Source organism: Neovison vison, chromosome 1, assembly GCF_020171115.1.
Source record: "Neovison vison isolate M4711 chromosome 1, ASM_NN_V1, whole genome shotgun sequence".
Lineage (NCBI taxonomy): Eukaryota > Metazoa > Chordata > Mammalia > Carnivora > Mustelidae > Neogale > Neogale vison.
Genome location: NC_058091.1, coordinates 277205264 through 277217406, shown reverse-complemented (window position 1 = coordinate 277217406; position 12143 = coordinate 277205264). Strand labels below are relative to the sequence as shown.

At 40.1% G+C, this 12143-nt stretch overlaps 1 protein-coding gene across 1 annotated transcript in view; it reads left to right on the top strand.

Moving 5' to 3' along the window:
* Window positions 1-7910, top strand: part of SNX18 (sorting nexin 18) — a 30528-nt gene extending 22618 nt beyond the window's left edge. Inside the window, exon 2 of the mRNA XM_044231932.1 lies at window positions 5254-7910. Coding sequence (XP_044087867.1) covers window positions 5254-5507 — 254 coding nt within the window. The 3' untranslated portion in view covers window positions 5508-7910. The remainder of the gene's footprint in view (window positions 1-5253) is intronic.
* Window positions 7911-12143: the final 4233 nt, after the last annotated feature.

Genomic DNA, 12143 nt, shown 5'->3' with positions numbered 1-12143 from the left:
TCTTTTCTAAATATTTCCAAATAGTGTTTGCTTTGAAGCCAGTAATGCATTCACATTCCATCTCCACATCTGGTCTGGTCACCTGGCCAATTTGATACTCAAAGAGGTTGAGTAGTTTTCCCACTTTTCTTGTAAAAATAATATCTGTTGTAAAATTGCAATAGGGTTAGTGACAGTGATAGCATATGAAAAGTGCCTACACACACACACACACACACACACACACACGTATAATTAACATACAGTGTTACATTAGTGTCAGCTGTATAGTATAATGATTCAACAATACTGTACATTATTTAATGCTCTGTTTTACCCATACACCATCCACCTCCCCAACAAATTGGCAACCATCAGTTTGTTCTCTGTATTTAAGAGTCTGTTTTGTTTGTTTCTTTTTTTCCTTTGTTTCTTAAATTCCACATATGAGTGAGAGCATATGGTATTTGTGCCTCTCTGGCTCACTTATTTTACTTAGCATTATACCTTCTTGCTCCATCCGTGTTGTTGCAAACGGCAAGATTTAATTTTTATGGCTAAGTGTGTGTGTGTGTACACACATCTTTTTAATCCATTCTGTCAAGGACCTTCAGGTTGGTTCCACATCTTGGCTATTATAAGTAATGCTGCAATAAACACAAGGGTGCATATATCTTTTCAAATTAGTGTTTTCATTTTCTTTGGGCAAATACCCAACAGTGGAATTACTGGATCATGTGGTAATTCTATTTTTAATTTTTTTAGGAATCTCCATACTGTTTTGTACAGTAGCTACACCAGTTCGCATTCCTAACAAACAGTGTGTGAGAGTTCCCTTTTCTCCACATCCTCGCCAATACTTGATATTTCTTGTGTTTTTTTTTTATTTTAGTCATTCTGAGAGATATAAAATGATATTTCATTTCATTTCAGTTTTAATTTACATTTCCTCTTATGATGTGTGATGTTGAGCATCTTTTCATGTATCTGTTGGCCTCTGTATATTGTCTTTGGAAAAATGTCAGTCCAGGTCCTCTGCTCATTTTTTAATTGGATTATTTTGGGTTTTTTGGTGTTGTAGAAGTCCTTTATATATTTCAGGTATTAAAAACCACTTATCAGAAGTATCATTTGCAAATATCTGATTCGGTAGGTAGGCTTTTTGTTGATAGTTTCCTTTGCTGTGCAAAAACTTACTGTTATGCTCTAGTGCCAATAGTTTAATTTTGCTTTTGTTTCCCTTGCCCGAGAAGACATGTCTAGAAATAGTGTCTACCACTGATGTCAAAGAAATTACTGCCTGTGTTCTCTTCTAGAAATTTTATGGTTTCACTTCTCACATTTAGGTCTTTAATCCATTTGGGGTTTATTTTTGTTCATGGTATATGAAAATGGTCCAATTTCATTGTTTTGCATAGAGCTGTCCCGTTTTCCCAGCACTGTTTGTTGTTTTCTTCCCATTATAAATTCTTGCCTCCTTTGTAATAATGGACCATAAAAATTTGAGTTTATATCTAGACTCTATTCTGTTCCACTGACCTATGTGTCTATTTTTGTGCCAGTACCATACCGTTTTTGATTAATACAGCTTTGTAGTAGTATATCTTGAAATCTGGAATTGTGATACTTCTAGCTTTGTTCTTCTTTTTCAAGATTGCTTTGGCTATTCAGGGTCTTTTGTGGTTCCATACACATTTTAGCATAGTGTCTAGCATATATTATTACTATTTTTGGAAGCTACTATTTACTTTTTATATATGCCTGTTCCCTGCTCACTTCCCACTCCCAACCTTGTCCTTAGCCCAGTGTCTGGCATGTATTAAGTCCTCTGAGTATTTTCTCTTGTGATACAGTTTTACTTATTATCTTGGAGAAAGATCCATTTAACTTCCATGCAGAATTATGTACTTTCTGGTTCTGTTTCACTTCATGTCCTGATTTTGTGTGCCTGTCCTCTGTGTGCTTTGCCAAGTGGCTTCCTTAAGAAGGAACAGGGTCGGGGGTGGGAGGGGAGTGAGGACTTGAATGCTGAAATATTTGAATCTCCTTGTAGCACTATGCTCTATACACATCAGGTCTTCCATAAATGTTTGTTGACCGAATTCAGATCCTTGCCCCAGAGCTGAGCCTTTTGGGGACTTTGAAGGTAGCAACATTTGTGTTACTTGTAAGTTCATACTTGGGGGAAAAATGAGTCTTAAATGCCCGTTGACTCCTTTGGGATGTACACTTAAAAAACTTAACAGGTGTTAAATGCCAAAGGTCCTTAGGCCTCAGAGAGATTTAATGCTTGCCGTTGTGTCCAAGAGTTTTAAAAATGTATGCCTGTGTGATAAATTGTGAGAACTTGAGACTTAATCAATGTTAGGTTGGTTTTTAAAGCAGCACATCTGTAATTCCATATACTAGCGGGTCGCTTCTAAGAATTTGGTGATCTCATTTAGAGTTGGACGAGCTGCAACTTGGTTGACGTTCACCAAGCTCCCTGTCAGGCCTCAGAAGCCCTGTCTGCAGGACTCTATTCTCCAGGCTGTAGAAGCTGGAACGAATAATCCATGCAGCATGCCGCAGAGACACATCATGGATGTGCAGGGTGGGACACTGCGTGTCCTCACTGTTGTCCCCGTGCGCTCGGGCACCTGGGAGTGGAATCATGATAAAATAGTCAAATCACCTGAGTCTCTTAATTTCCCGTTCCCTCTCATTCTCTCTGTCTTTCTTTTTGCCAATTTAAACATGTATTTCGTAATTGCGTATTCTCAGTCATCTTTTTGAAAAAATTTTCCTTTATTTCTGTCTCATATGCTTTCCTGGTCCTTTTGACTTTAATTTTTGTATATAAATTGTAAGCTTAAGTATAAGATAAATTTGCTATAAAAATTTCTTTCTGTTTTTGGGAGGAGAGTTCTTTCTCTTTAGTATAAATGACAAGCAGGCAGATTTTGTGACTTCGCTAGTCCTAACGGCAGTGGCAGATGGGTGTCAAGTGTCCACTTCCAGAGGGATGGCGTCCTGATAGGATTGCTCAGGGGTCTTCTTGAAGCCATGTTAATGCAAATGATTTCTCTCTACAGAGGAGACCCCACATCTCTGCTGTGGGGTAAGGTGGAAGTCTCTACTGCTTCTCACTTAAAGACCTCATTTAGAACAAAGAAATGAAAATGTACATACATATCTGTAAGTGTATGTATAACACCTTTAATTTCTCAGGTTTTTGAGCTATGCCAAAAATGCCTCCCCAAAACAAGCACACTATTTACCCCCTGAGGGTTTTATGTAATGCTAGGTCTAACTGTATTATTTAGGAGATGTGAAAAAATTTAGAATAGGGTTTTTCCCCTTGTGTATTTCACCATTGGCTAAAACTGAACATTTCTGAACCAGAGTTCCTCTGCTTTCGCACCTCCTCCTAAACAGCTTCCCCTCTTTTGTCCCCCTTGGTCTCACCATGTTGAAGACTGCCCAGCCAGGTGTCTGGGACATTTCTCTCTCCCCTTTGGTCATGGGTTATTAGAGTAAGTGCTGGATGGAGTTGGAAGATTGGAATTCTTGAGCTGGCCATGTTCAAGTGATTTGAGCTTCATCATCATTCATTTCCAAGAACCTGCGAAGATCCTTTGTTTCCTACACCTAAACATCTTTAGCTCTCTGTGTCTTCATGTAATGATGCTTTTGGGGGCAATTCGCCCTCATGTGGCACCTGTCAGAGTGACCATGCTTGCACATACCCTCTGGTGACATTATTTGACAAGAGGCTATGGCCCCCGTTGGCTTTATTCCCGGTTATCACTAAAGCTAACTCAAAGCTCCTTGATCCTTAAACCCCTCAAGGAAAGGTGGTAAATTCTTCCTTCACAAGGGCCTCAGTGCTTCGGTGTGGGTCTCCTGGTGGAACATGGAATTGCCCCTTTATTGGCCAACTCCACTGAGGGTGGCTTCCCATTGCAGACTGCCGTCATTTCTAAGGCCCCTCCCTGACATGGCCTGATTACTAAAACACAAAGCTGGCACTAACATGTTATCAGAGTCTAATTCTAGAATCTTCAGGAAGAATTCTTCTGGGAGACTTTCTTAGGAAGTAGATTTTTACCTTCTCTGGGGTAATGTATTTATAGATAACTTTCTTCTTACAGATGTGTGTCATGGTGTCACACCCTTTCTCTTTTTTATTTATTTATTTATTTATTTATTTTTTCACACCCTTTCTCTTTTTTTTTTTTTTCCAATTTATTTATTTTCAGAAAAACAGTATTCATTATTTTTTCACCACACCCAGTGCTCCATGCAAGCCGTGCCCTCTATAATACCCACCACCTGGTACCCCAACCTCCCACCCCCCCGCCACTTCAAACCCCTCAGATTGTTTTTCAGAGTCCATAGTCTCTCATGGTTCATCTCCCCTTCCAATTTACCCAAAAGCACATACCCTCCCCAATGTCCATAACCCTACCTCCCTTCTCCCAACCCCCCTCCCCCCAGCAACCCACAGTTTGTTTCGTGAGATTAAGAGTCACTTATGGTTTGTCTCCCTCCCTATCCCATCTTGTTTCATGGATTCTTCTCCTACCCACTTAAGCCCCCCTGTTGCATCACCACTTCCTCATATCAGGGAGATCATACGATATTTGTCTTTCTCCGCTTGACTTATTTCGCTAAGCATGATACGCTCTAGTTCCATCCATGTTGTCGCAAATGGCAAGATTTCGTTTCTTTTGATGGCTGCATAGTATTCCATTGTGTATATATACCACATCTTCTTGATCCATTCATCTGTTGATGGACATCTAGGCTCTTTCCATAGTTTGGCTATTGTGGACATTGCTGCTATAAACATTCGGGTGCACGTGCCCCTTTGGATCACTACGTTTGTATCTTTAGGGTAAATACCCAGTAGTGCAATTGCTGGGTCATAGGGCCACACCCTTTCTCTTAAGTAAAAATCCAGTTTCTTGGTTTGTATGTTTAGAGACAGCCCCTTGCTGCAGTTTATGATCTGTTCCATATAGTCTCTCTACTCGGAGGAGATGAAATACACTGTAGATACTTGGTCACTTGGCAAGTGCTGGTTTAGAGTAGTGAAATCACAGCAGTGGAGGGGTTTTCAGAAACCCTATCAGATTCCTTAGTTTTTTAATAATGGTTATCCCTTTAAGTTCCAGAGGGCCTTAAATAGATTGGGCAAGTATTTATAATGCTCGAGAGTCTGTTTGCTGTGTAGCTGTGCGATTGGGATACATACGTATATGTACTTAATTAATTTTTTTTTAACTACAGGAGCTCTTACCAAAGTAAAGGAGAGTAGGCGACACGTGGAAGAAGGGAAGATGGAGCTGCAAAAGGCCGATGGCATTCAAGATCGCTGTAACACTATTTCCTTTGCCACTTTGGCTGAAATTCACCACTTCCATCAAATCCGAGTAAGAGACTTTAAATCACAGATGCAGCATTTCTTACAACAGCAAATAATATTTTTCCAAAAAGTGACACAGAAGTTGGAAGAAGCTCTTCACAAATATGATAGTGTTTAATGACTGGACATTGGGTTGTGGACTTTTTTCAGTTCAAGGATATTTCTACAGCAGAATAAAAACTGCTATCAAAGAGCTATTGCCAACTATCAGTGGTGGTACAAGGATGGTTTTGTGTTCAATGAAGCTCGGCTGAATATATAATTATGTAGGAAAGAAACAGTTAATATGGTTATATAATAGAAACAGTACCACACATTGTAACTAAATTATACTATGTATGCCTACACTACCATTGTAACTTTTGGAATAATGATTATACTATTTGCCTTATTGCTTTTTGAAGTATGGGTATTTTAGTGCATACTTTGTAGACCTCAAAACCCATGAAGGGTCTCAAAGCAGCTGGCTGGATAGAAGCCTGCTGTGGATGCCTTTTTACTCTCATAGATTGGGATTACCTAAATTCAACCTATTCTCTGTTTACAAACTCCAACTAGAGCAGCTATGCGACTTTGTGCCTTTAAACTCTTGGTTTTTCATTTCTCCCCTCCCCCTCCCCACCCCCTTTTTTTTAAAGTAACCACAACTTTTCTGATCGAAAGAGTGAAAGGCCAGTGCACATAACGACAGACCTGTTGGTAACCTCATATTGGCACTGGGCGGGGTGGGCGGATCAGCTGTCCTCCACCTGCACGGCCAGTTTTGTCTCCTGGTACATGCTGGTGAGCACCGTGGAGGGAGGCCCGATGCTCATCTTTGGACACGAAGTCTGTTAGAGGAGAAATGGTGCCACCCTGTTCCCTTAGATGCTGTGGTAGCATAGCCTCTTCACGCAGGTGTCCTGGAAACTTGGCGTGGAGAATGACACGAACGTGTCTTAGAACACAGAGGAGGAGGAGTCTGATCAGTTGGGGACACAAGCACAGAATCAGTGATGACACATACTCGGTTTTAATTCTTCGGAGGGTTTTCTTCTCTCTTTCTTTCTTTCCTTCTAGCTTGAAGATTTTAATATTCAGTTTTTTGTTTTTTTTTAATGGATCTACACTGTTAACTGATTGAGACTCCACTGTGATTCACTCGTTTACTTAATCAAAAACTTTTCAGGGATGTCTGTAAAATTCAGTGTTATACGTGATTGAAAGTAGTGTTGGTTGATCTAAAGAGGGACCAGAAATAATTTCTACTATTCCAAATGCTGAAGGAAAAAAAAATAATAATTTTTTTAAAACTATTGATAAGCCCCCAGGACATTTAACCTTAAAATTGTTTTAAATATATTATTTTATTATTATAAGGGAAATATGAATGGCTGATAAATACCAAAAAGATTCAAAAGCAGCTTAATTTAAAAAGCACAAAGAGATTCTGGCTTCAGATGCCAAAAAAATCTCTCCATGTTTTTATAGTTGCTGAGCTATAAATAATGTGATTTTTGAGTTTACAGATTTATAAATTGTCACTGAAAGGTTAAAGTATCTACTGTTTTTATGAAGTCAGACTTATGCTGCCTCAGAAGTCCCTGGGTATTGAAATGGTAACACAGAAGTAAAGAGGTCAGTTTGAAATTTTGGTGAGTCACATTGATTAAAAGAGAAAGAGTCAATTTACAGACAGTCAAAAAAGAAAGGATTACTGAAATAATTACTCAATAGCATATTTACTCTAAAAAAATCATCTCATATGGGTTGAATTTTTAAGATCAGAGTGTCATAATTTTGATCAAAATTTTATACCTTAGGTAACTTAGAGCCAGATTTAACATCATGTGGCTTCGTCTTTACTCCAGATACATGGAATTGTAACCAAATATATCGTTCTCTCAAAAGTAACTTCCTCTTGTTGATTGCAAAATACACTTCTATAAACAAAACCCATATATATATATTTTAACTTTACTGCAGAAGTTTGGAGATTATAATTGTAGCATTTGATTTAAGTTTGAGTCTGTATTGGACAGATAAGCACTATGCTTTTCAAATGATTTGAAAATCAGTTTTATTTGCCTCTTTATTTTGATGGTGGTTTGATTTTTTTTTTTTTTTTTCCTAAATCACTAAAGTTGTGCAGTGGTAGCATGGAAATTATCTGAGGTGTCTTTATGATTGTGCTTTAGCCAGGGTGGACATGCTTAAATTATAAAAACTAAAGTACAAGGAGGAATAAGTTCATGCTGCCTACTTAGAAGAGAAATTTTGTTCTTCATAACTACATAACATTATAATGCCACTGATTCGTAAGGGGTTTAAATGAATTCTGTGGGGGTAGGACACCAGAATTATTAGTGTTCATTTTCATCTAAGATCTTTATTTCTCTAACGTTCTTGGTCCTATTGAAACATTTCAGTATACAAAAATACTGCAATGTTAATACCCAAGAGAAAAGCCATCATAATGTGTATGCTGGTCATCATGATCAGTGTGGTACAGTTTTTTAAAAATAAACTATCATGCCCTTCATGCCATTATTTGTCTTTATTTCTGTAATTTATAATCTTGATACGTGATGTATTTATAACATGAGGGCGCCCACTTGAGCCTGGTTTTGCTATTTTCATTACAAACGGGCTTGTTGATGTGCTGTAATTGTCCCGCAGTGAGACCGGGTCTGCAGCCGTGCTCTGCAGCCCTGTGATTCTCAGGCTGTTGTATCTAAGGTACAGTTGAAACCCAGAACAAGGGAACACGTTTGGAAGTGCAGCAAAATCCGTGCACATTGGCATGCATAGCGTAGTAGTGGGAAATAGTTTCCTGGGCTTCACTGGTAATCGTTGTCCTGTATGTGTTCGTAACAACACAGCAGAGCCTCAAATGCCAGGTTTTAATTGTCTTACGTTTTGCTGCTGTTCTCATAATTAAGGACTTGAAAAATGTTCCAGTCTGTCAAGTCAAGCATGTAAAATTTATGTACCGACCTTTAAATGTCATTCTTTACCAATTTCATTGCTATAGGCGTTTTTTTTTTCCCGTTTATGTCTTCATTTCCTCAGAATCAAATACCGTGTCTGATACCTTTAAATCAATAAGAATTATCCAGTTTTCTCATTTGCAGTCTTATCTTTGGCTAACAGAATAAGCAAAATAGGGTATTAGTTATTTATAGACTAAGAATGTTGAACATTGTTTTATTCAAATGTTATAATTAGTGCAGATCAATCATGTTTATCTTTTAAAAAAATAAACAGAGGTTGCTTTATTTCTCAGCTTCAGTGGGATATGATAATTATTTTTTTCTCTAGTAGTCAAGGAGGCATTTATTTAATGTGAAAGACTTATATAAAAAAAAAAATAGAAGAGTGTGTTCACTGTCCTAATCTTCCTTCTGCAGTTGCCATAGACATCGTTCATGAAACGATCTAGTCTGACTAAGCATTCAGGTAGTCCCACTGAGTCTCTGCTTATGTTAGTATCTTCCATAACTATTAGGTATATAGCAGTAAATTGTGAGTGAGATGTTCTGAAATAATAGCTACTGTGAGTCTAGCACCTGACACATAATAGGTACTTGAGTAAAGTACTTCACACCATCTCTCTTAGGGTCTGTTGCTGTTGGTTGCCAGAAATCAGACAGCTCAAACCATCCTCATTTGCCATGTAAAGGATCATGGATGGGTACAGGGACCTGGTGAATCCCACATGAGGCCAAAGTCCCATCTGGAACCAAGCTTGCCTTCTATGTGAGGCTTTCTAATCTAGGTCAGCTTCTTTTCTTTATGAATCTGTTTCATTCTTTTTTCCCTTTTTAAAAAATTTTTATTTATTTATTTTTTACGTCCAGTGGCTCGGTTTTCTCAGCACCTTCCAGTATGTCTAAAATGGCCCAGACATCTTTTATTAGTTCACAGGGTTCCTTAGGCCAGTGGGGGACACCTGACCCAAGTTGGACAGATCAGCTGTGGATTGGGGATGGGGTAGGCATGAGATGGAGAGGTTCTTTTAAAGGGTATGTGAGGAAGGAAAGAAAATGGTTGGAAGGTCTTAAAATGGACTTCATGTGCTTGTCCTCAATAAATCTGGAGACTCTATCTCCTTTTTATAGGCGAATTAAAAGGATCAGAGATATCTAGTATCTTTTGCCCAAGATATACAAACTGAGTGGTAGAGCTGAGAGTCAAATGGGGATTTGGCTCAGATCTGTGCTAATTTAACCCAGACTACACTGGATGCCGTTTCCCTGCTTCTCAAAAACCCCACCGCTTTTCCCAGGTGCCCACTGCTAGAACGAAAGGTATTCCATTCTGCTTTGTGCACTGGGCATGAAGCTGGTGCAAAGGGAATCTCTGAAAGTCCCCTCTCTGCATTCATTTCTGTTGGCAAAGGTGAGAACCTACTGTCCTGTCACCATGTGCCTGGCTATTTATGGGCTGCGCTGCTGTCTCAATGGGGGAAGCAGGAAAAGTGTAACATTTCCATAGTGATACGAGGGAGAGAGGAAAAGAGCCAAAACCCAGTGGTTTCCCCTTCTCTCCAACTCCCGCCTCCATGCAAATATACACGGGTTTCGGTTGCCGTCAGAATGGCCCTGGCAGAACTACAGGGACCAATGTCAAGTCGAATGTTAAATTCCAGGTGGTCAGGGTTAGCCTGTGACATGGAAAGTTCCACTTGGTCGCACGTAGAAGCAACAAAATTCCTCCTGTAGTAAGCTCTGGAAAGTGAAGGAGACTTGGGGGCAGAATACAGAAGGATGCTGTGCTAGGTAGCTAGGAGCAGGAACCTGGAGAAACCTGCTGAGCATCTGCATTCATCCGAGGCCTCCAGGCGAGGGCCAAGTTAATTGGATTGGGTCCTGGCTAAAGCCTTTCTAGGGATGGTTGGTTCCTTCCACTTGGCCCTGTTCCCAGGATGTCCCAATCCCATCATTCCTGTGGAAGAGATGGAGCTCCAGTACTGCTCCAGGGGCCTGTCTGGATTGAAGAACAGTTTTACTTCCTTGAGTGAACTTGTACCAGAAGTCTGCCTAGGACAAGGCCAGTCGTCCCTACGAAGCTACCTTCAAAGGGGCTTAGAAACATGGGATATTCTGTTGCTGTGAGTCGCATCAGCCTATCTGGAAGAGCTTTCTAATTTGAAAGGGGCCAGATGTACCAGACCTTGTTTTGGTAGTGATTTAAATTTCCAGGCGCTCCAGGAAATGGCTCTCAGGGCTTAATAACTGCTGAGTTGTTGGACTTGTCTGCAAGCACAGTGGGGAAGCTGACCCAGCATTACAGTGAGAAAGGCCGTGTGTTGGAGCTAGGGGTCACAGCCTGGCTTCTCTCCTGAGTGACCTCGGACAATTCACCAACCCGCCTCTGAGCCTCCATTTCCTCAATGGCAGGACAGGCCTACTTAGATTTTATTGAATTTTTGAGAGTGTTAGATTAACCAGTAAGTAAAATCATCAGTCATTTTGCAGTACTCCCTTTATAGATAACATGGGAAGCGATAAAAAAAAAAAGAACAGAAGTAGGTATTTAATAAATGATAGCCACTTTCCCAAACACCGTGTGACCTTGAGCTAGTCATTTAATCTCTCTGAGACAGTTTTCTGTCTGCAGTGGAATCTAGTTATCCCCCTTCACAGAAATCCTATGAGAATTGAATGACAAAAACCCTAAGCCCAAAGCATGGCAGGAGCAAGAACAATAAATATCCTCTGTGATTATGTGACAAGCAGTAAGATGAAGGATTTAAGCCATAAGAACTTCTTAGCTGTGCTGTGGAAAATTAAAGAATCCACACTTAGGGTCCAGTCGGGCAGGACATCCTGCTTTGGCATGGCTCTTTCACCTTCTATCTACTGTGGCTAGCGCTCCCCCAATCCAGCCTGGCCCCCAGGTCCAGACCCCTCTCCAGGTTCTTGCTCCCAGAACCTTGCGCAGTGTCCTCAGTACCCTGGAAGCTTTGTTCATCACTTCCCAGACTGATCAAATTCCTCCTTGTGGGCTTGGAGCTCACCTTTTCAGAGAGAACCCCTTTCCAGTAAGGCTCTCCATTTGGTCTTAAAGACCTAAATACCAGTGTATTTAGAAAGTGGTCCTGCAGCTCGTACCAGAAATATCTGCAGAAGACAGCTCAGAATTATGTTTCTGTTCACCAGATTAATGATGATTGTATTGACGTCTCTGCTTTCACACCTTAAACATAGGTACCTGAAGCCTAGGACTAAGAGGGGCAGTATGCTCAGTATTTAGTATCTTAGCCCTGACCTCATACCAATTGCAGATACTTAATCTAAATCATGTCAATGCATTCACTCTGAGAATAAGGCCTCTGAGTGGCTTTTAAAGTAACTGTGCCCTGAAATCGAATTTTGGCATTTGGTTAGACAACTTGATTCTGCTTTTGTTTAACCTAGCAGTTTTAGAAAATGTGGTTTTCAGTTTTGATTCAGAGTGGTTCCCTTGAGGAGAAAAATCTTGAAAAAAAGATTGAAAACAGGTAAGGATTTAGCAAATTAGGTTCAGCTTTAAACCGATGGTGTTCATTGTATCTCTTGGTATTCCACATCTAGTTTTGATCATTTTTTTTTTATCAACTGGCCCAGTTGTAAACTCCCACGTGAACCAATTGGAGTAGCAGGTGCCAGCCACAGAGTTGGTACAAGGCTGCAGGTGGGGATACCACCAAGTCCCTGAGCTGTGTTCTTTATCTGAACTGAAGTACTGACAGGGCAGGTGGGACCTGTAATCCCAGAAAAAGGGCTTTCTT